Source organism: Scyliorhinus torazame, chromosome 16, assembly GCF_047496885.1.
Source record: "Scyliorhinus torazame isolate Kashiwa2021f chromosome 16, sScyTor2.1, whole genome shotgun sequence".
Classification (NCBI taxonomy): Eukaryota; Metazoa; Chordata; class Chondrichthyes; order Carcharhiniformes; family Scyliorhinidae; genus Scyliorhinus; species Scyliorhinus torazame.
In genome coordinates, this window is record NC_092722.1 from 124,653,569 (window position 1) to 124,677,181 (window position 23,613).

Sequence of the window (23,613 nt, forward strand, 5' to 3'; positions counted from 1 at the left end):
AGGTCCACGTACTTCCTATAGAATTCCACCGGGAACCCATCTGGCCCCGGTGCCTTCCCCGCTTGCACACTCCCCAGTCCCTTGACCAGTTCCTCCAACCCAACCGGCGCCCCCAGCCTCGCCACCTGCCCCTCCTCTACCCTCGGGAACCTCAGCCGGTCCAGGAAGCGACTCACCCCTCCCTCCTCCGATGGGGTCTCAGCCCGATACAGTCACTCGTAAAAGTCCCTGAAAACCCCATTAATACCCACTACACTTCGCAACCTGCTCCCCCCTCCATCCCTAACTCCCCCGATCTCCCTCGCTGCCTCCCGATTCCGAAGCTGGTGTGCCAGTATCCGGCTAGCCTGCTCTCCATACTCGTACACCGCCCCGTGCGCCTTCCTCCACTGCACCCCCGCCTTCCTGGTGGTCAACAGGTCGAACTCGGCCTGGAGGTTTCGTCGCTCCTTGAGTAGTCCCTCCTCGGGGGCCTCTGAATACCTTCTATCCACCCTTACCATCTCCCCCACTGGCCTCTCCCTCTCTCTCCTCTCCTTCCCCTCTCTGTGGGCCCCAATGGTGATCAACTCACCCCTGATCACTGCCTTCAGCGCCTCCCGGACCACCCCTACCTGCACCTCCCCATTATCATTGGCATCCAGGTACCTTTCCATACACCCCCGGACCCGCCCACTCACCTCCTCGTCCGCTAACAACCCCACCTTCAAGCGCCAAAGCGGGCGCTGGTCCCTCCACTCCCCCAGCTCTAGGTCCACCCAATGCGAGGCATTGTCAGAGATGGCTATCGCTGAATACTCCGTGTCCTCCACCCTCGGAATCAGCGCCCTGCTCATTACAAAAAAGTCAATCCGAGAGTAGGGCTTATGAACATGGGAGAAGAATGAGAATTCCCTGGCCCCCGGCCTCGCAAACCTCCATGGATCCACCCCTCCCATCTGGTCCATAAACGCCCTCAGCGCCTTGGCCGCCGCAGGCCTCCTGCCCTCCCTAGACTGAGAGCGATCCAATGCCGGATCCAGCACCGTGTTGAAGTCCCCCCCCATTATCAAGGCCCCTGTCTCCAAGTCCGGGATCCGGCCCACCATGTGCCGCCTGAACCCTGCATCGTCCCAATTCGGGGTGTATACATTTACCAAGACCACCCGTAACCCCTGCAGCTTACCACTCACCATCACATACCTACCTCCATTGTCTGCCATGATGCTCAATGCCTCAAACGACACCCCCTTCCCCACCAAAATCGCCACCCCCCCGATTTTTTGCAGCCAACCCCAATGGAACACCTGCCCTACCCACCCCTTTCTTAGCCTTACCTGATCTGCCACCCACCGATGCGTTTCCTGGAGCATGACCACATCTGCCTTCAGCCCCTTCAGGTGCACGAACACACGGGCCCGTTTGACCGGCCCGTTCAGGCCTCTTACATTCCAGGTGATCAGCCGGATCAGGGGGCTGCCCCCCTCCCCGCCGATTAGCCATAACCCTTTCTCGGCCAGCCACGTGACCGCGCCCCCCGCACTTCCCGTTCCCCCAGCGGCAGACCCCCGCCCCGACCTCCTCTACAGACTCCAGCTCCCCTTTGGCCATTCCAGCAGCAACCCGACCCCCCCTCCTCCAGCTAGGTCTCCCCCTAGCAGCATTGCTCCCCCCATTGCACTCCCGTGAGTCAGCCGACTCCTGCTGACCCCGGCCACTCCCGTCACTCCAGCGACCACCCCTCAATGGGGGAGTCCCCCTCCCTCTCCTGTCCGTCAACGGGCTCTCGCCTCCCCCGACCCCACCCCCTTTCACCCTTAGCGCGGGAAAAAGCCCGCGCTTTCCACCCACCCGGCCCCGCCTCCTCTGGCGCAGCTCCCTTTCCAGGCCCAGTCCCAATTCCCCCAGCTCGGGCCTCCTCCCCCCACCCCCCCCCCCCCCCACCCACCCACCACCCCGCAGCTCCCCATCTCCATTTCCAGCCGCCAACGCCCACAGGCTTTTACCTGCCTCCCCCTACGAACCCACCCGACAGGCAGAGAAGAAATATTGCCCAACCAACAGCACAATCCCCCCAAAACACGACACAACAGTCCTAACCATCCCCCTGATAACTCCGGACCTCTGAGTTCTCCCATGTGCTGCTCCGCTCTTTCTTGGCCCACCTTAAGACATATTCTCTGTTCACAAAATGGTGGAAACGCACCAGTAATGCCCGCGGCGGCTCGCTTGGCTTGGGCCACCTCGTCAGCACTTGATGGGCCCCCTCCAGCTCCAGGGGCCACTGGGAGGCCCCCGCGCCCATCAGCGTGTTCAACATGGTGACCACGTAGGTTCCGACATCCGATCCTTCCAGCCCCTCTGGGAGACCCAGAATCAGCAGATTCTTTCTTCTCGACCGGTTCTCCATGTCCTCAAACTTCGCCTGCCATTTCTTATGGAGCGCCTGGTGCGCCTCCACCTTCACCGCCAGGCCCAAGGTCTCGTCCTCATTATCTGAGACCTTTTGCCGGACCTCCCAGGTGGCCGCCCCTTGGGCCATCTGAGTCTCAAGCAGCTTGTCAATTGACGCCTTCATCGGCTCCAGCAGCTCTGCCTTCAGCTCTGCGAAGCAGCGCTGCAGAAACTCCTGCTGCTCCTGTGACCACTGCACCCATGCTGCCTGCTCTCCACCTGCCGCCATCTTGGTCTTCCTCCCTCGCACCTTTTTCTGCTCCAATTCCACTTTTTTCACCGCTCAACGCCTGGTCTAATCTATACAGTGCCGGGAGAATATTGCTGTCCCCTTCTCACACTGGGAATCATCGAAATAGTACTGTTGAGGGCCCTAAAAAGAGCCCAAAAGTCCGTTTCTAGCGGGAGCTGCCGAACGTGCGGCTGGGCTCCGCATAGCCGCAACCGGAAGTCTCAAAATATCTGTCATGAGAGTACCTTTAAGAAATAGATGCTTATTACTGCAGTGATGTCAGTGAGTGGGTGGAGCTGGGCTGTCCATCTGCTTTTTATTTTCGTTTTAGGCTGTTTGCTGCAGGGTGTGCGTTAGTTTAGTTTTTCAGAGCCGGATAGCTGCAGTCACAGCCAAAAGTGGTATTAGTCTCTCTCTCTGTAATCTAAAGAATGTAAAACGACCCTTTGGTGATTTAAAACTAATAACTGCTCTCAGTAGTGACTTTAACCTGCTGTGCTTCTGTTAAAAGTTTTTTTAAAAGTCTTATGGATGTTAAAAGGACAGCTTAAGGATTACTTAGTGTTGTATTCTTTGGGGGTTGTGTTTGAATTAATGCTTGCTAAGATGTTCACTGTATGTTTTAAAAAGGTTAACTTGAGTTCATAGAATAAACATTGTTTTGCTTTAAAAAATACTTTTCCATTTCTGTTGTACCACACCTGTAGAGTGGGCCGTGTGCTCCCCATACCACAATCTAGTAAAAGTTGTGGGTCAGGTGAACTCCATGATACACTTTGGGGTTCTCTAAACCCTGGCTCACAACAGTGACCCAGAGCCGGGATCGAACCTGGGACCTCTGCGCCGTGAGGCAGCAGTGCCACCGTGCCGCCCAACTCTCCTTTCAATTCTTGATGATGCTCATCCCTCTCATTGTTGGAGGGTCTAGGTGTTGAACATTATCAGGTTGTGAGGCTGTGCAGCTGTAGAGGTTGGCATTTCTGGTTACAAACAGCCTCAGACAATGAACTAAAGTCAGGAATGAAGGGACATGTCTTCAGGTCATGATGAAAAATGGGGCCAAGTCTTCATTGGAATTAAACTCGACACTTGAGCACCCAATTCTATTCATTATCGGATTTTAACAGCAGCCAACACCGGAAAGTGCAGAGATTCCGCCTAAAATGGCGAGTGGGCCGGCACTGCGCCTCTGACTGGAATATCTGGACTTTTATTACTGTTATTCATTTGTGAAGCAGGTACTGTTTTTAAAATACAAAGTGTGTCATAGTTCTAAATCCCATGTTCCTTCTTGTATATGTCTGATAATGTTTCAGGATGTTAATAATTAAAGAAAAATTGGTATTTATACAAAGTATTTCACAATCGCAAAGCAGTTTACAACCAATGAGGTATTTCTGAAGTGTTGTCACTGGTGCTATGTCGGAAGTAATATAGCCAATTTTCACAAAGAAAGCTCCCACAAATAGCAATGTGAAAATGACTAGATGATTTATTTTAGTGGAGTTGGTTTCAGGGGTAAATGTTGGCCAGGACACTGGGGAGACATCACAGCTTCTTCATTGAGTATTTCCACGGAACCCTTGTCATCCATCTGAAAGGACAATTGGAGCCTTGCTTCAACATCGCAGCAAAAACTCAGCAACTCCCTCAATACAGCACAGGAAGGTGAGGCAATGATTGGTGTTGTCAAAAAGAAAATGCTGGAAAATCTCAGCAGGTCTGGCAGCATCTGCAGGGAGAGGAAAGAGCTAACGTTTCGAGTCCGGATGACCCTTTGTCAAAGCCTTTGTGTTGTCATGACCACCTAAAACAGGCATTTCCTCAAAGAGCTGTGTGTGAGGCTCCCTTTTTCCAAATTGCAAAGGAATCAATTTAGCAATGGAGGTCTTGTGGTGCAGTGGGTAGCAGCCCTGACGCCGCACCACGGCACAGTGGTTAGCACTGCTGCATCACAGCTCCAGGGACCCGGGTTCAATTCTGGCCTCGGGTGATTGTGTTGAGTTTGTATGTTTTCCTGGATGTACGATTTTCTGCTGATTCTCTGGTCTCTGAAATGATGGGCTGGATTCTCCGCCGTCGGGATGCTCCGTTTTGCCGGCAGCCCGGAGGTTTCCCGACAGCGTGGGGCTGCTCCACAATGCAAAACCCCATTGACCAGCCAGCGAAACGGAGCATCCCGACGGCTTGCTGAACTAGAAATCTGCGTGGCGGGACGGAGAAGCACGCCCGATTATTTCAGTTGCTCTCAAAGCCACTGATCAGAAATTTTAACCTCAGTAGCTGGCTCATTCAGCAAATCACCAGACTTCAACTCTGTGTAGGTGAGTGGGTTTTGAGTCTATACACAGGATACTTGACACCAAAAATATTAACAATGATTCACTTGTAATTTCAATGTTGAGAATCACCAGCAGAGCCCTGGAATATAAATCGATTGATATGATGCTGCACCATTGCTAAATATTCACACTGTGTAATTTAGTGTGAACCATAAAGGCCTGGGTTTGAATTGATTCCAAGAGTCAAATGTGAAACATGGACAAGTTCAAGCTTCAGACAAGGTGGATTGTAAATTTTTTTTTTTGTCTTGCAGTAACACACAGGATTTGTTGAAAGTGGAGCTCAATCAGCTTCAATGCCACTTCACGTGGGCTCCACAGAGAGAAAACATTGACCTGGTCGATATAAAGCAAAGATTACAAGATTCAATAGATCTTGGTGTGGACTATCAAGCCAGGTCTTACAACCATCTCGCTTTTGTAAACTGTCTGCAAGGAAACTGTGAGGAGGCGATTCAAAACTTAAGCACAGCTGAAAGAATTCTGAGGGAGAATCATGCAGATGAATTTGATAAAAGAATCATCATCACCTATGGAAACTATGCCTGGGTATATTATCACATGGGACAACTGACAGAGGCTCAGTCCTACCTCGACAAACTGGAGAGGATCTGTAAACAATTTCCTGATGCCTCTCGGTACACCGCAATGATACCTGAAGTGTACGGGGAGAAGGGTTGGTCACTGCTGAGTTCTGCAGCTCAATATTATGAAGAAGCAAAGGAATGTTTTAAAAAGGCTCTGGAGGAAGATCCAGATATTATTGAATGGAATGTTGGATATGCGACTGTTCTGTCTCGTCTGGAAGGGTTTTCTGGTACCCCAGAGAGTAGAAGTCACAGTACATCTGTGAAGCAGTGGAGACGTGTGCTGGAGCTTGATCCTCATCACTCTGAGGCCAAGGTGTTGCTGGCTCTAAATCTACGACAGTCCAAACAGAAGGAGGAGGCACTCAAATTAGTTAAACAAGCATTGGATCACTCCCCTGATAATCCATATGTGCTTCGTTACGCAGCAAAGTTTTACAGATTTCAAAGAGATGTGGAAAAAGCTGTGGAGCTGTTGAACAAAGGATTGGAAGCGACCCCACACTCTACCTTCTTACACCATCAAATAGGTCAGTGTTACAGAACCAAACTGAATCCACTGATTACAAATCCAGGCAGCAGAGATCCTCACAATCCTGCTTTTCAGCTGAGGAATGATTTGATTAAGAAATGCAAGTTTCATTTTCAAAAGGCAATAGAGAATCGACCATTAACATCTATTAAAGTGCACCTGGATTTTGCAGAAATCTGTGCAATAAATGAAGAATATGACAAAGCGAAGGAGATCTACAACCATCTCCTGACATTGCAGGGTACACGTCCAGAAAATAAGCAGGCAATCTGTTTACAGGCTGGGCTCTTTGAACAAAATCACTTGGGATCGGAATCAAATGCCATCACCCATTTTCTGGAAGGAATGAAAGTCAATTATGACTCAATACAACAGAAACGATGCCGAGACAAGTTGGAGATGATAGCAGCAAGACAAATTCGCTGCAATCCTCGAGAAAGCAGGGCTTATGCTTTACTTGGGTCAATGCACCAGCTGAATGGTGAGGTATGTGAAGCTATTAAATGCTTTGAAAAGGCCTTGGAGTTCGATCCTGGCAATGAAGAATATCTAAGTGCTCTTTTTGAATTACACCTTTCCATCGAGGCCGACAATGACTTTCCCAACTAAAACTAAATACATTTTGAAAAATGTATTCATTACCCTGATCTAATAACAGGTTTACTTGGCTACATTTTGATTCATATTCTGATTGCACCTTCTTTCAAATGAGTATTTTGTGTGTGTTTAATTTTCAACCAATAATCTTATTGTAATTATTCTAAATCCCTGTGCTTCATTCAGAAATATTAACCATACTGGCAAACGAACCAAACTGCATTTATTTCCATATCCTTAGAGTGTTTACTGAGTGCGAAAAGGAGCAAAATTAGAAAGGATTTGGGTGATTAGCGATAATTGAACCAATTGGACAGAGCCACAATAATTCTTTGTAAATTATGCAAACTTGCTTAAAACAATAATCAGCTTAACATGGGTCTGATTGTAACTCCAGATGGGGTTTGGGTGAGTGCTGAGGGGATTTCTGCAGATTCTGGCTCTGGGTTCAGGACAGAATTGGCAGCGCAGTCGGTGCCCAATGATGTCACAAGAACCCAGTCCCTGTATGTTACTGAGGTCCACGCCCACTTTGGGTGAGCAGTTTAACCCAATTTTACCGAGTGGGTACATTTAAAATCACTTCCATCAAATTGTTTTTTTTTCAACAATTCTTTAAAATTTAGAGTGCCCAATTCATTTTTTTTCCCAAGGGGTAATTTAGCGTGGCCAATCCACCTACCCTGCACATCTTTGGGTTGTGGGGGCGAAACCCAAGCAAACACGGGGAGAATGTGCAAACTCCATCCGGACAGTGACCCAGAGCCGGGATCAAACCTGGGACCTCGGTGCTGTAAGGCAGCAGTGCTACCACTGCCCCACCTAGCTGCCCTCTTCCATCAAATTCTAATATAACCTAAATAACTGGGAGATAGATGTAAACTGATGTCCAAATGTAGATGAAAAGTATCTTTTGTTTGGAGCTTCATCTGTTTCATGATTTTAATGGGAAAACATTATAACAACTGTTACAATAACTTTCAGTGTACCTTGAGTGTGTATTTTATGGTGTTTTTATGATAATGATGGTGTAATAACAATATCCAATCCAGCCACAGAGGGTATAACAAATCACTCTGCCACCCTATCTTTCACTTGCTGCCTCTTCACAGGAACGTTCCCCATTGGGTGAAAGACTTTCCATCTGTGACAGCGGAGAAAGGGTCAACAATCACTGCAGACTCTTCAGATAAATCAACAGCTCGATTCTGTTGCTGTGAGGATTTGCTGACAGACGATCGGACTCCCATCCAGAGCGTTCATTCAGATCTCAGCCTCTGTCACTGGGAGTCTCACTACCTGTAAATTGACAACTTCACCAACTTTCCATCAAACCATCGGAGTCCCTCATTGGCCAACAAAGAGCAGCCTGGACAATACCCGGGAAAGACCATTTTCTACAGGCTGTACCATCTCACTGAGGGGGGAAGCAGTAACTGGGGGAAGTCTAAAGGATATAAAAATGGGTGAAAGTGGGTGAAAAAGAATAAAACTTATGGCTGCTAATACTCATTTTCTTAACAGATATCAATTATAATTGTACTGAATGAGTTTGAATGTTAAAATAACCAATAAAATGAAACTGGCTAAAATTATTTTTGTGTTATTGTCCTGTGTGAACACAAACTGCTCGTGAGGTACAGAAGACTTTGGGAATAAAATCTGCAAGTCACTTTCTGAAAGTTGAGGTTTTTGGCCACTTGTGTACATTTTTACGAATAATATTTCATTCTGGTAAACACAGAGAAACTCAGACACAAACTACAAATTGTCGCCTTCTCGGCTAAATGGAAAATACTGCGATGCGATGAAAGCTAAGAGTATATAAGATTGAAAATAATTCAAACTTTATCAATGCAGACACAGGTGTTCACAACAGAACTCATCAATATTGGTGATATTGTCACCTGGAATTAGGACTGTCATGACTCTCCACCAATGAGAATGGCGTGCGGTCTCCATTTGCTTCTTGGTCAATATTTTTAAAGACAAAGTAAATTCATTGAAACTTTTGATTTTTCCCAGTAATAGATTCCCTGCTGCTGATTGGGCACAGAAGCTTCAAAATGTAAAATAATCATCAATTCCCAAATGGGAAATAAACTTTATAATAAAATTAAAGAGAGTTTGTTTCCTTTTTTGTCGAAATATTAGAATAAAATCCAATCATTGCACTCGTAACAGAACCCGAAATATTGGAAAATGCACCAACTAGTGGGGAAAAAAAGTTTGTGTTGTGACCCCCCTTTACGAACAGAGTTTGTACAGCATTCGATCCTCCTCCGACAAATATTTTAAGTTTTTTGACAACTCAAGAACACAAAAGGCTCAGCAACTTGCTAAAAATAGTCATGAAAATCAATAATATGCTAAAAGCATTTACAATACAAAAAAAAACACAAAGCCATCAGCTCTCAAGCTAGCACACACCCACCACCAAGCCCCTAGTCCCGACAGTAGCCCCACATCGGCGGAAAGGCACCCAATGAGCAGCACAGAACACCAGAAAAGGGCACAGTGAGAGAGAGAGAGAGAGAGAGAGAAAACACCAGTCCCCTCCCAAGAGGGGGCACAGTTCAACCCAAAACACTTCCTTAAAACAAACCAACAGCTACAAGGCCAGCATACGGCCACCTTGTGATGTTCTTTGCTTTGTGGATGATGATGGCTTTGCAGTGTCGTGCCTTACAAAGAACATCAACCTATGTTTCAAACAAAGCTTATTTTTCAACACTACAACTGTACAAGATTTGAAGCACCTTACTAAGGTACAAATATTGTAAAATATACTAAGATTGCTATTCTATCTACAGAGCTTCTAAAAACATGACTACTCTGTATCCCACCTAATCACCTACTCCCAGAATCAAGGTATCACGTGATTCACGTGTGTGCTCTTGATCACCATCTAGTGGTTCGAAGCATTCACATCAAATTGTTAACACTTCAGTGACGATACAATATACATGTTGTCACACACCTCTGCCCCCACTCCTCCCCAATGGTAGCCCCACATTGGTGGAAATGTGCCCACCTTAGCACAGTGGTCAGCACTGTTGCTTCATAGCTCCAGGGTCCCAGATTCGATTCCAGACTGGGGATGATGCCTGTGTGGAGTATGCGTGGGTTCTCCCTTGTCTGCGTGGGTTTCCTCCGGGTGCTCCGGTTTCCTCCCACAAGTCCCGAAAGACATGCTTGTTGGGTAACTTGGACATTCTGAATTCTCCCTCTGTGTACCCAAACAGGTGCCTTAATGTGGCGACTAGGGGCTGTTCACAGTAGCTTCATTGCAGTGTTAATGTAAGCCTACTTGTGACAATAAAGATTAAAACATAACATATAACATACAGGCAACACTGGAAAAGGACACATCGATGCACTGCCCTAACAGCAGCTCCACATTGGTGAAAAGGCATCTAAATGAGCAGCACAGACCACCAGAAAAGGAAAAAACGATACGGGACATGGCAGAAGAGAGAGAGCTCCCTTTACAAAAAAAAGACAAAATACAGAGCAACCAACCACAAGAAACCCAACAAACAATTAAGTACAAGGCAAAGCCGTCAGCACACAAGCCAGCGCAAGCTACCCCCTCCCCTGGCTCCAGTAACAGCCCCTCGTCAGTGGAAAGGCGCCTGCAAGCAGCACAGTCCACTGGAAAAAGACAGGCAGCGCATGGTTGAGAAGAGAGATGGAGAGGGAGAGAATATCCCTCCCCCTCACTAACACCAGGAGCGCCCCCTCAATCCCCAATGCAACAGGGCCACAACTGGCGAGCATCAAGCTGCTAAGCACAAAATAACCCAAAACACAACAAAAATATAATAATTTCCATATAATCCCCCAACGATAAAACATAACCACCATCAGTACAAGCAATATACATAGTCAATTGGGTCGCCACCCTGCTGCTCTCACAGTTCTGGCATCTGGTCTCCGGGCACCATCGTTATTAGTCAGGAAATTATATTGGGGAAATTGATGGGATTAAAACCCGATAATTCCCCAGGTCCTTGTGCTCTGCATCCCAGAGTACTGAAGGAAGTGGCCCTAGAAATAGTGTTTGCATCGGTGATAATTTTACAGCATTCTACAGACACTGGAAGAGTTCCAATGGATTGGAGGGTAGCTAATCCAACCCCACTTTTTAAAAAAGGAGAGAGAGAGAAAACCGGGTATTATAGAGAGAGAAAACCGGGCATAATATGCAACGGGTAGGGCTGGCAAGCAGCCCGGCAGGCCTCTCGCCACTGGGTCTAATTGAGTGCTCAATCCTGGTGACCCTCCCTGCCCCAGGGATCCTGGACTGAATAGTTGGCCTGCGGGCAGCCTGATATGTGTCCACCCCTCCCATGGCCTCTTCCATTATGCTGGTTCTAATTCTGTTGGTAATGGGGTTTTAGTTGGGGACAGTCCTTAGCCCAATGGCCTAGTTGTCCGCAGTTGTGACAACCCTCGTGGCTTGTCTGTGGGCATTTCCTGGCCCAGTGACCTAGTTGGCCACAGGTATGGCAGCCCTCTTTGTCTGTCTGTGTCCCACGTGGTTCCCTGTAACCTCCAAATCCTCTCCTAGGCCCCCTTTGTTTAAATCTCCCTCGACCCCTTTGTGGTTGGTGGTGTGGATTTTGGGAAACTGGGCATATTCTCCCACTTCCTTTTCCAAAAGTCCAGTAGTTTGTTCAAACAGGACTGTATTTTTGTTCTTAAACTCCCTACTCCTTTCTCCTAAGTCTTGGAGCATGGAAACTTCTTTAGTTATGGATTCTTGCCTCCAGCCCAGGCATATTAATTTAAGGGCAGATCCTAAATCAGGTCACAGACCGTTGACGATGGCACTAACCTTGGGCCCTTCTGATGTGGGTTTAGTTAGCCCAGAGTATTGTTCCATGAGTCCCTCTACCATTTGGGCATAATCCTGGACGTTTTTGTCCTTTTTCTGTGTAGCCTCTATTATCTTAGACCAATTTGTCTTTTGGGGGATGGATCCGCGGAGGGCCTTATAGCAATCTGTCCAAAAGTTAACAGATGGCCTCATGGTTGGTCCTGCATTTGGGCTCTCTCGATGGGCTTTAAAACCTTGGAATTTGATTTCAAAATCTTTGAACCGGCCTTTTAGCCAAGCCTAATAAGTATTTCTCCATCTAAAATGCTGGGTTCATGGCAGAGAACGGTGGTCTCAGGGTTTCCCATGTCCTCAACCATGAGCCTCAACTCTGCATTAGTCCATGGTTTATGCGCGGGCATTGGTTGGCTGTCTGGGCCACCGGGAAAATATCGTAAAGGCATTTGCAGTCCATATTGCGTACCTGACCTTGTGGTGCTGGATGGTAATGGTTCCTGTCTGCCTTCTGATCTGTTTGGCGCGCTTGTTAGTCAGCTAGCAATGTCTGAGGGGGGAGGGGGTGGCAGCGGTAACACTGGGAGGCTTTTCTCAACTGCAGGGAGTTGGGGCAGTGGCGGCGGGGGAGGCATGTATGGTGGTGGGACTTCTGACCACATATACTGCATTTCTTGCTCATCGCTACTTGACTATTGCGGCACAGTGGCTCGGGGCTGAGCTATCTGTCCTGGAAATTTGTGTCCCTTTTTGTCCTTATTCGGAGTTGCCTTATGGCTTCTACTCTCTTTTCTCTGCGTCTTTCTGCCTCTCTTTTCCAATCCCCAAATGCTGACCAATTTATCTTTTGTATCCTTTTCGCCCTAGGTCCCTACTCATCAGGTATTCTTCTCGGGATGAAATTCTTTCTAAGTGAAATGACCCGTCAGCGGCTTATTCCCCCCTTTTATCCATTTTACCCAATTTTTCAAATGGCCGACAGATGACTGGCCACAATTCTGGAGCATGAAACAGGCTGGTGTGCCCTTTGGTGGTGCTTTACTTGCTCTTGTTCCCATTCTTTCAACCTGGGGTGATAGGTAGTTTAAAATCTAGTATCACTATCCCTTAGTCCAGGCTGCTTCAGTTTACAGGAGTTACAACAGTTCTTAAACATACATACAACTTACAAATACTTATGCTTTAACTAATCATACGATCAATTCTCGATCTATGTTGGTCGTCACTATGGATGACGTCCTTACATATACACTTTTAACTTATTTAAACTTATGGCCGAAACCTTCTTGGGTGTCCCCGACAACCCTCAGTACAAATACTGCCAACTTTGAATGTGTTCCCAACATGTGTTGCAATACGCAAGGTTGCCCGCAGCAGAGCCTTTTTTACCTTTTCACTTTTTCTCTCTTTCACGTCCGCGATATGTAGGCTGTCCGCGACAAAGCCTTTTAGCTCTTTCACTTTTTCTCTTGTTCGCGTCCGCGACGTGTAGGCTGTCCGCGACAAAGCCTTTTACCCTTTTACTGTGGAGTTACTTTCAGGACCTTTTCAAAAACCCAGGTGTTTTCAAAAACCCTGCACTCTTGTTTTTAATTTGCAAGAGAAAATGTTTCAAAAAAGGTAACCAGGTCCTGGAGTAGAGTCTTACTGTTTGCAGTATCTGGGCCAGCGGGTGCAGAATATGCTTGACCTAGGCAACCACTGTGAAAATCCCAAAGTATAAAATTGTACTTGTGGCCACTTAGGTTTTCCCCCTCAGCCGTCCATCAAGCACTTAGCTTTATCCGCTCCTACTCGGGTCAGAAGAAGCGATCTCGGTGGAATCTCCAAATTACTGTTGAAATCTTTAACATCCGAATAAAACTTTTAGACTGAAAGAAATGTAACAAATAACAACACAGTTAAAGTGAAATGATTTTACTTGCACAAGGAGAGAGGCCGCAAGGGTCGCAACAAACACTCTGAGGAACATAAGGGACGTAGAGATCCTTATACACAAAGGAAACTCTCCTCCCCCCCCCACAGGTGACACATTGGTAATTGCTGAACCTTTCAGTTGGCTTACACAGAGACAAAAGGGACAATTCCGATACAAAGGGCGGGGGGGGGGTTGATCAGATGACGTCAATGTCTACTGCAGTAATTCTACAGAGTTGAATATACAAAGCAATACAAATCGACTGATGACACTGGCTCCGATGGTACTATTATTGAACAATGGTGTGTGTGTGTCACCATACAAATTGAATTGATCTTGTCAAGGGATCGATTAAACTCAAGACAATGTAATCAATTTACAAGGGGCCATCTGTCTGCTAACTGAATTAATAAGGTAATAGAAAGCAATTTAGAATGAGACCCTTTAAGACTTTATGTCATGCATCCGAAGATGCTTCAGACGGTCAAGTTAGGTTTGCACAGCAGGCAGTGACGAGTGGGGTGCCGCAGGGTTCAGTGCTCGGACCCCAGCTATTCACAATGTACAGTAATGATTTGGACGAAGGAATTGCATGCAAAATCCCCAAATTTGCAGATGACTCTAAGTTGGGTGGCAGTGTGTGCTGTGAGGAGGATGCAAAGAGGCTGCAGGGTGACTTGGAAGGCTGGCTGAGTGGGCAAATACTTGGCAAATGCAACATAATGTGGGTAAGTGTGAGGTTTTCCACTTTGGTGGCAAAAACAGGAGGGCAGATTATTATCTGAATGGTGGCAGTTTAGGTAAAGGGGAAGCGCAACGAGACCTGGGTGTCATGATGGAACTCGGTCATGGTCGCTAAAGGGTGGCAAGCAGGCACAGCTGGCGGTGAGGAAAGTTAATAGCATGCTGGCCTTCATAGCGAGTGGGTTTGAGTGTATGAGTAGGGTAGGGATGTCTTTCTGCAATCATACAGTGCCTTGGTGAGGCCACACCTTGAGTATTGTGTGCAGTTTTGGTCTCCTAGTTTGAGGATGGACATTCTTGCTATCATAGGTGTCCAGCAAAGGTTCACTAGACTAATTCCCCAGATGACAGGATTGACATATGAAGAAAGAGTGAATCAACTGGTCTTGTACTCACTGGAGTTCAGGAGAATGAGAGGGGGCTCTCATAGAAACGTATAAAATCCTGATGTGACTGGACAGGCTAGATGCAAGAAGAATGTTCCCTATGTTGGCGATGCCCTGAACTTGGGGTCACAGCCTAAGAATAAGGGGTAAGCCATTCAGGACTGAGATGAGGAAGAACGTCACTTGGAGAGTTGTGATCTTGTGGAATTCTCTACCACAGAAAGCTGTTGGGGCCAGTTCGTTGGATATATTCAAGCGGGAGCGGGATGTGGCCCTTGTGGCTAGCGGGATCAAGGGGTATGGAGAGAAAGCGGGAGTGGGATACTGAATTTGAATGATCAGCCATGGTCATATTGAATGGTGGTGCAGGCTCGAAGGGCCGAATGGCCTACTCCTGCACCTATTTTCCATGTTTCTATGTTTCATCCAGTCCAAAACTGCAAAAAGTGCATCCGTTCTCCTCCACTTTTAGCCCAGCAGAGGGCAAACCAAAACCTGTGCTCCACTCCCAGCCGATAAGCATGAGAGCAGCCAGTAACAAGTATGAGTCCCAGGCGTAGCAGCTGCAATCTCTCTTTTCTCACTCCCCTGTAAGCAACTGGCAGCAGGAACAGGCTCCTCTTGCCCTCCATCCAACCAGGCGTAGCACCTTTTCCCCTTGCCGTAGTCCAGGTTTCAAAGTCTGAAAAAGGCAGCCAGCATACAGAATAACACACCAGGTCGGAAGCAGGGTTTCAGCCAGAAGCAGCAGGAGCTGAGAGAATGGTTCCCCTCCTGAACTTCAGAGTATGAGCTCCTAAGGTGACTGGGGGACAGAGCTTCCTCTCAATTGGTGGAGCTCCCCACAGAATTTAAACCCTGACCTGGAAGCAGTTCGGAGAAGGAGACCCTGCGGGGAGCTGAGAGGAGTGATTATTGTGACTAGTGTGGAATAAGATGAGCTGTTGGCAGACTAACTTACACATTAATCAGTAACTTGACTTACCCGGGCAGGCTGGATGGAGTTCCGTTCGCCATGCTGATCTACCGGATGGGTCGTTACCTAAATCCACAGCACCCCATTATGGTCCAACTGTACCATTTCCATACCGCTTCGTAGACGGCGGCAAGGTCCACCGGGAAATACTTGGTGCGCTTATGGGGACTAGCCACCCACTGCGGTTTCAGAGCTCTCTGGTTGAATCGCTACGGGACTGTTTCTTTTGCGGACTTCGGGACTGGGAGACGCAGTGGAAGCTGTTAATGGAGAACCTCCTGATGATTGACAGGGCTGTCAACATGGCGCTCACCCAGGAAACCCCCGACTATCGCATCCAAGACCCCAGGGCCTGGCGGTCCTGAACATTGGGCATCGCCAAGACCATCGGCCGACATCTACCGGAAGCGAGGTGCCAGGTACTTCCAAGGTCGAAGTCATCACAGGTCCCGCAACCGTCACCACGACTCAAACCGGAGCGACCACGGGACTTCACCAGACTCAGCGTTCCCGGACGGCAGCCGGCAGTATTGAGCGGGAAACCAAGGCCAGGAATAAGGCTCCGGGCAATCACATGAGGGCACCATTCCCCAATAACGGACAAGTCGCTATTTCCCCCTAAGAGGCCGCATGCATTTCCTGGAGACCTTGGAAGCTGAGGAACCAACCCTACCACTGCTCTGTGTGACTGGCCCTAAAACGACACCTATCCGGGTGACACTGCTTCCAAAACGGACACCCCACCGAGATGGAACAGGACAAGGAAGCGGCAGTTTTGGTCATCAGTCTACTCGTGTTTACCACCATCCGGACAGGCCTTCAGCCACTCGAGCTTCGCGACATGGGAACCCGACTGGTCACTTATACCGTGGAACCCTTACTATACAGCCCATGTGCCCTTGGCATATGGAGACCAGTCTGCGTGCTTAATATTGGTGGTCGTCCACGATAATGGGCCCAGCCTATTGGGGAACAATTGACTGCGTCACCTACATTTGGATTGGCAACACCTGTGCCAGATGTACCCCTGTGGTCCGGATGGAGTGCTGTCCGAGTTCCCTTCGATTTTCACCAAAGGCCTCGGAACCATTAAAGGAGCTATGACCACGATCAATGTGGAAGAGAATGCCCACCACCGATACTTCTGCGCCCGCCCTGTGCCGTAAGCATTTTGGGCAAAGGTAGACCGGGAATGGGCCATTTGGAGCAGCTGGGGATTATTCACCCTGCCCACTGTGTCGATTGGGCTGTGCCTGCAGTCCCCGTGTTGAAGCCGGGCGGGTCGGTGAGGCTTTGTGGGGACAATAAATGACCTTGAACCAGGTACCCCACCTTGACTGTTACCCGGTCCCTCGGATCGAGGATCTCTACGTCCTGCTCAGCAGAGGAAAAACATCCACTAAGCTGGACGTGAACCACGCGTGCTTGCAGCTGATGCTCGGGCCTAGTTCCTCGAAATATGCGACAATCAATACCCATCGGGGATTGTGCGATATTTCAGAGGATTATGGAGAACATCTTGGGAGGGTTACCAAAGGTGATCGTCCACCTGGATGATGTTCTCATCACCCAGATTTTGCATCAGGAACACCTAGAAAAGGTCCCGCAACCTTATGAGGAAAGGCTGATGAACTTGAGGTTGTTTTCGTTAGAGAGAAGAGGTTAAGAGGAGACTTAATAGAGGCATACAAAATGATCAGGGGGTTAGATAGGTTGGACAGTGAGAGCCTTCTCCCGCGGATGGAAATGGCTAGCACGAGGGGACATAGCCTTAAACTGAGGGGTAATAGATATAGGACAGAGGTCAGAGGTAGGTTCTTTACGCAAAGAGTGGTGAGGCCGTGGAATGCCCTACCTGCAACAGTAGTGAACTCGCCAACATTGAGGGCATTTAAAAGTTTATTGGATAAGCATATGGATGATAATGGCATAGTGTAGGTTTGATGGCTTTTGTTTTTTGACTTCCCATGTCGGTGCAACATCGTGGGCCGAAGGGCCTGTACTGCGCTGTATCGTTCTATGTCCTATGTTCTAAAACCTAACCAAGGTCCTCGAGCAATTGGACGAGGCAGTCCAATTGCTTGAGGACAGAGGCAGAAGTGTGATTTCCATGCGCCAGAGGTCACATATCTCGGCTCCCGGGTGCAGAGCAGAGGAGAAAAAGGCGGGCGATTCGCCAGGCTCCCATCCCTCATGACCAAATGGTGCTCAGCTGTTTCCTCGGCCTGGTGAACTATTATGGGAAGTTCATACCCAGGGTGGCCACACTGCTAAGTCTGTTCCACCAATTACTGAAGGGACAGAGTAGGAACTGGAGCCCCCGCACCAGAAGGCGTTTCACGAGGTGAAGCAGCGTCTCTGTCAGAGGAATTGCTGACCCACTTCAACCCGGGCAAGCTACCTCCTGCTGCCTTGGGGAAGCAGGCAGCGTAATCAAAGACCCCTCCCACCTGGGTTATTCTCTCTTCCAACTTCCTCCTTTGGGTAGGAGATGCAAAAGTCTGAGAACACGCACAGACAGATTCAAAAACAGCTTTATCCCTACTGTTACCAGGCTCCTGAATAATCCTCTTATGGACTGAACTGATCTCTTCACACATCTTCTCTACTGAGCAGTACTACACTCCGTATGCTTCATTCACTGTCCTATGTTTGTACATGTATGGAACGATCTGTCTGAACAATACTTTTCACTGTACCTCGATACACGTGACAATAAATCAAATCCAAATCAAATCCAAATGTGAGTTAACCAACCGTTCCCTTGGTGTCACTTCACAGTCCTTACTGCTCTCATCCTGATTAACTGATGCCATGCTATTCTGTATACTGCCCTCCAAAACAGGAATGCTCTGGGAAATGTTTGCATCTCAAGTGGATAGCAATGGGTTTAGTGCAAGGGGCTGTAACACATTAGTTTTAGAAAAGTCCAATTCACTTTCTTCCAAATTCCTGTCTTCTTTACTAGCTTTGGAAGAATTACTTTCAATTTGTTCAAAATCAGTTAGCAACAGGTTGATTCAGTACCAGCTGTTTATCATTATTACATAATCAGAACCAATATTGAATTTCAAACTCCTGTCTGACTCTTCATTACTGTCATTATTATTAAATTCAGACTCCTGTTTCTTATGGTCACCTTCGGTCTTAGAGTTCTCAGAATCTGATTTGCCACTTGATATGTGATCAACGTCTGTCAACATTTCATCCATTGAGTCATTTCCTGCCAAATGGGTTTTCCTAACTCCCACATGCCCAACCATTGGCATCTCAGGTGTTATCTGCTGTACTGCCCTCGGACTCTCTGTAATCATGGATGAAGCTACCACCTTCACTCCCGCTAAATCGTTAACCAAATGCAAATCTACTTCTTCCACTGGGAATTGCTTAAACACTCCAACAACGGGCAGCGCGGTGGCCTAGTGGTCAGCACAGCTGCCTCACGGCACTGAGGTCCCAGGCGCGATCCCGGCTCTGGGTCACTGTCCGTGTGGAGTTTGCACATTTTCCCAGTGTTTGCGTGGGTTTCGCCCCCACAACCCAAAGATGTGCTGGGTAGGTGGATTGGCCACGCTAAGTTGCCCCTTAATTGGAAAAAATGAAGTTTTTTTTAAAAGCACTCCAACAACTATTGGACTTGACCCCAAATCACACTCTAATTGTACTTTCTACAATGGAATTGGACTAAATCTCTGCCTCTCCATTTCACCAATACCCTAGTTCTCCAGAAGGAAAACCAAGTCCTTCTCGAGTAAGAGAGTTTGTGTCGCAACATTCATATTTCCTCTGCATATGTTCCCAAGCTTTATCTCTTCAAAGTTGTTTATTTCACACGATAAATATAATGGTTTTTGACTGCATAACTCAGAGTGCAGTGCACTAGCTTTTGCAGCTGGGACACACTCTCCACAAATATATTTGTGTCAATAAATTTCCTTAAATTGAACTTCGAGGAATTTTTCTTTGTTATGATTTCCACAACAAATTGGCGTAGTCGTTGCAGTTTCCCTAATTTAATGGTAGGTGAACCCTGAAACAAATCTCTAAACAGGACACTCTCAGCTGAAAGGGAGAGAGCCATAGCCCGACCCCAGCTGAAAGGGGGGTCTGCGCCTCGGCAGCCTTAATTACTGGCCAGTGACTCATGCTAGGAGAGTTATCTTAATTAATAAATTAATGATAGCTGCATGGGAAGAAAAAGGTGCCTTAGAGACCAAAATCTTTTTAAAACTGAGTTTCGTGAAAGGATAAACACCGGTGTGCACTCCCTGTAGTATTTGTAAATGATTTCCGTGGTCTTTGTTATTGTTATATATATGTTCTAAAGTATTTTTCAGAAGGAACAATGAGCAATAAACTCGACGCCCCCTCACAGGTCGTCCCCTCACAGGTCGTCCCGAAGCCTTGGTAAAGATATCCGGAGCAAGAAAGAAGGTGAACTCCTTAAAAAGGACAGATAAGGGAGTCAAAACGAGTCAGAAAATGAAAAGAAACAATCGTAAAGCAACGGAATGAGGTAGGAAAACATCTATGTCCCGCATAGGAATCTAATGAAGCTGACCCCCCTCTCGAAAAAAAACAGGGGAGTAAAAGTAAATAGAAGATTAAGATAAAAGCGTAACAGGTGAGTTCCTCTAGAGAAAGGGAATTCAGATTTTCTGCAGCCGTGAGATAAGGCTAACGGTTAACTGTGACATTTGTGAGCTGTGACAATCTGTGTGTTTTGTTTCACCAATTAATTTTAGTCAAAGCATGAAGTGGGTTGTATTTTTTATCGTCTGTCTTTGTGAGTCAGAGATTATAAGTTAAGTGATTTGTGTTGAGATTTCTCTGATGAACGGAAACATTGGAAACTACGATCAGTTTAAAAGAAAGAAAGTGCCTGTACGATTAAAAGTAATTGAATATCAATACGTTTTTAGATTACGTGAAAAGACGTAAACGGCATCATGCCAAGTCCTCCGCCCCTTAGATTCTGCAGCAAACATTAACCATTTCAGCAGACAGTTGATCTTTTCTGAATTGACAAAGAAAAAATATACGTCTCTAAGAATAGCTAATGCCTATAAAATCAATCATTGGTATTTGACTTAAATATGTGCTATTTATAGCCCCCTCCCAGGGAATGTTTTGCTACTTCCAAAATACTCATATGGTGCATCTTTGTCAGTTTTGAAGCTTTGGGATTGCAGTCCCACCCGGCAAAAATGGGGTATGGGTTCCCAATAATGATAATCATTTGAATGAAGGAAATGAGTCCCTCGAACACTGGTTAGCAAATAGAGGGAAAGCGGCTATCATGCAAGGGGCCAAGAAACATTTAACCCCCAGGAAGGATGTACCGCAACTCGCGCCACCTGACCCTATTAGGCAGGCAGACACTCTGCAAATTAGGAGCGGTAATACATCGCGTTGATAATGGAATGTTTATAGAACTACCTCAAATATGAGCTCATCAGCTGCAAAAATTTAATAACTTCTGAGCCTACACCCGATCGCTCTGTGTCTGTGTTCTATGCTGGCAGCTGAACGTTAACCCTTACAGTACCACTGTTAAAAAAAAATGTTTAAACAGCAGGAAGTCTTACAAAAGATTAATGATCCTTGGGCACAGCTATTAAAACACCTGATCGAGTCCAGATGAGAGAATATAGTGACCCATTGCACGGCTTGGTATGCTCGTGAGTGTGAGCATGCATACAATTTATAAACGCAAAGTCACTTCGGACAGCAGACATCCTTGCATGTCACTCCTTTTTATTTTTTGGTGTTGTGGGATTAGGAATGTTAGTACAGTTGACCTATAGTCAGCGGGAACTTTATAGGATGGGTTTAACTTCAGAACCCTATTTAACATGGCCGTAAGACATCCCGCTAAGGCAAAGCAAATAGGAGAAGTGATCAAAGAGCCAAGAAGAAATGCAATATATGGGATTTAAATTGAAATGGATGGACGGAATTGCCTGATAGAATTTTATGGCAAACAGTAGGGCAAAGTGACCTGGAAAGAGGAGCAATGGCCCGCTACATTTGAAAGACAACAACCTCCCCGAGAGAGTCATCATTTACTCCCTTCAATCCTGGCCCAGGTACTGCCACATCTATGGGCTCAACATAAAAATCATGTTGGAAAAGTACATTCTGCCCCAGCGCATAGGGTGCAGTTACAGAAGGATGTTGCCCTGCCCTACTTAAAACTATACAGGTTGGCACCGGAAACAGAAAAAGGGATAGAGGGAGTGATCAATGCACTATTACAGCAAGGGGTGCTGAAGAGAACACAACGCCCCTGTAATACCCCGATACTCCCCATTCCAAAGGTAGGAAGACCCAACGAGTGGTGGTTTGCACAAGATCTCAGAGCCATCAACAACATTGTTATCATTATTGCTCCATTGGTGCTGGACACAAATGTCATTTTGTCTTCTATATCACCAATAACGGATTCTTTCTCAGCCTTTTTCTCCATTCCATTGCACCCAGAAAGTCAATATCTATTTGCCTTTTCATATCGGAATTAACAGTATTAAAAGAGACTTGGACAAGTGCCAGTTAACTGCAGGCTCAACATTCCCTCAATATTATGATGATTTATTGATAGCCTCAGAGAAAGGGCTAGTTTGTCAACAGAATACCCTTTTGTTATTATCACACATGGCAGAAAGAGGGCATAGGGTCTCAATGGACAAGCTGCAATTCTGTCAGGAGACAGTCCAGTATTTGGGATTTCAGCTGCAGCAAGGACAGTGGACAGTGGAGGCTTGGGTCTGAAAGCGTACAGGCTGTAGCAAGGGTTCCAACTCCACGCACGAAAAAGGAAACCTTTACCTTCCTCGGCATGGTGGGCTATTGCAGGCAGTGGATCCCGGACTATAGAGAGCAAGCCTCCCTACAGGAGCATCGCTCTTGGCTAAAAGCGGGTTGCTATCAAGACAATTTTGATAGATGGATAAGGGCTTTGAAAATAAACCAAACGTATGAAGCTCTCAGAGAAATTATACTTTTGGAGGAGTTTAAAAATTCAATTCCTGATGTAGTGAGAACTCATATGGAAAAACAGAGAGTTAAAACTGCGAGATTAGCAGCAGAAATGGCAGATGATTATGAATTAGTTCATAAATCAAAGTTTGGTTTCCGACATCAGTTTCAGCCTGTGAGGGATAGAAACTGGGGACAAGAGAAATACTCAAGTGGTAAAGGTAAAGTTGAACTGATGGGAGATAATAAGGAGAGTATCAAAAGTTTCAAATGTTTTCACTGTAATAAACTAGGCCATGTAAAGTCACAGTGTTGGTGGTTGAAGAAAAGCACTGGGAAGGCTGATGTGGGGTTTGTTAAAGTGGTAAAGGAAAACCCAGGTGAAGCGAAGGAGGTGCAAAAGATTGTACAGCCTGATCAAGAGGTGATTGATAAGAAGGTGACAAATCTTTTTAAAGAATTTACTTGTGTGGGTAAAGTTTACTCATGTGTATCAGGAGGAGCAGGTAAAGAAGTCACAATTTTAAGAGATACGGGAGCTAGTCAATCTTTGATGGTAGGAGATGAGGAGTTACGTCGTCTTGGAAGAATGTTGCCAGAAAAGGTGGTAATATGTGGAATTCAGGGTGAGAGGAGTTGTGTTCCATTATTTAAGGTAAGGTTGGAAAGTCCAATGAAGAGTGGTGAAGTGGTAGTGGGAGTAATAGAGAAACTGTCTTGTCCAGGAATACAGTTTATCTTGGGTAACGATAAAGCTGGATCGCAGGTGGGAGTGATGCCTACGGTGGTTGATAAGCCAGTGGAAAATCAGACAACTGAAGTGTTGAAGGACGAATATCCTGGGATTTTTCCAGGTTGTATAGTAACAAGGTCGCAAAGTCACAGGTTAAGACAAGAGGAGAAATCAAAGAGTGAAGATGAAGTTGAAGTGCATGTATGATTTGTCAAAGGAATAATCGGTGATAGTGGACATGTTTTCACGGTGGGTAGAGGCTTTTCCAACCAAAAGAGATGATGCTAGAACAGTAGTAAATATTCTGGTAGCAGAGAA

The 23,613-nt window shown here is 46.7% G+C and overlaps 1 protein-coding gene across 1 annotated transcript in view; it reads left to right on the forward strand.

The window, feature by feature from the left end:
• Positions 1–8,318, forward strand: part of LOC140393037 (interferon-induced protein with tetratricopeptide repeats 5-like) — a 38,628-nt gene extending 30,310 nt beyond the window's left edge. The window contains exon 3 of the mRNA XM_072478982.1: positions 5,262–8,318. Within this exon, the coding sequence (XP_072335083.1) occupies positions 5,262–6,735 (1,474 nt within the window). The 3' untranslated portion in view covers positions 6,736–8,318. The remainder of the gene's footprint in view (positions 1–5,261) is intronic.
• Positions 8,319–23,613: the final 15,295 nt, after the last annotated feature.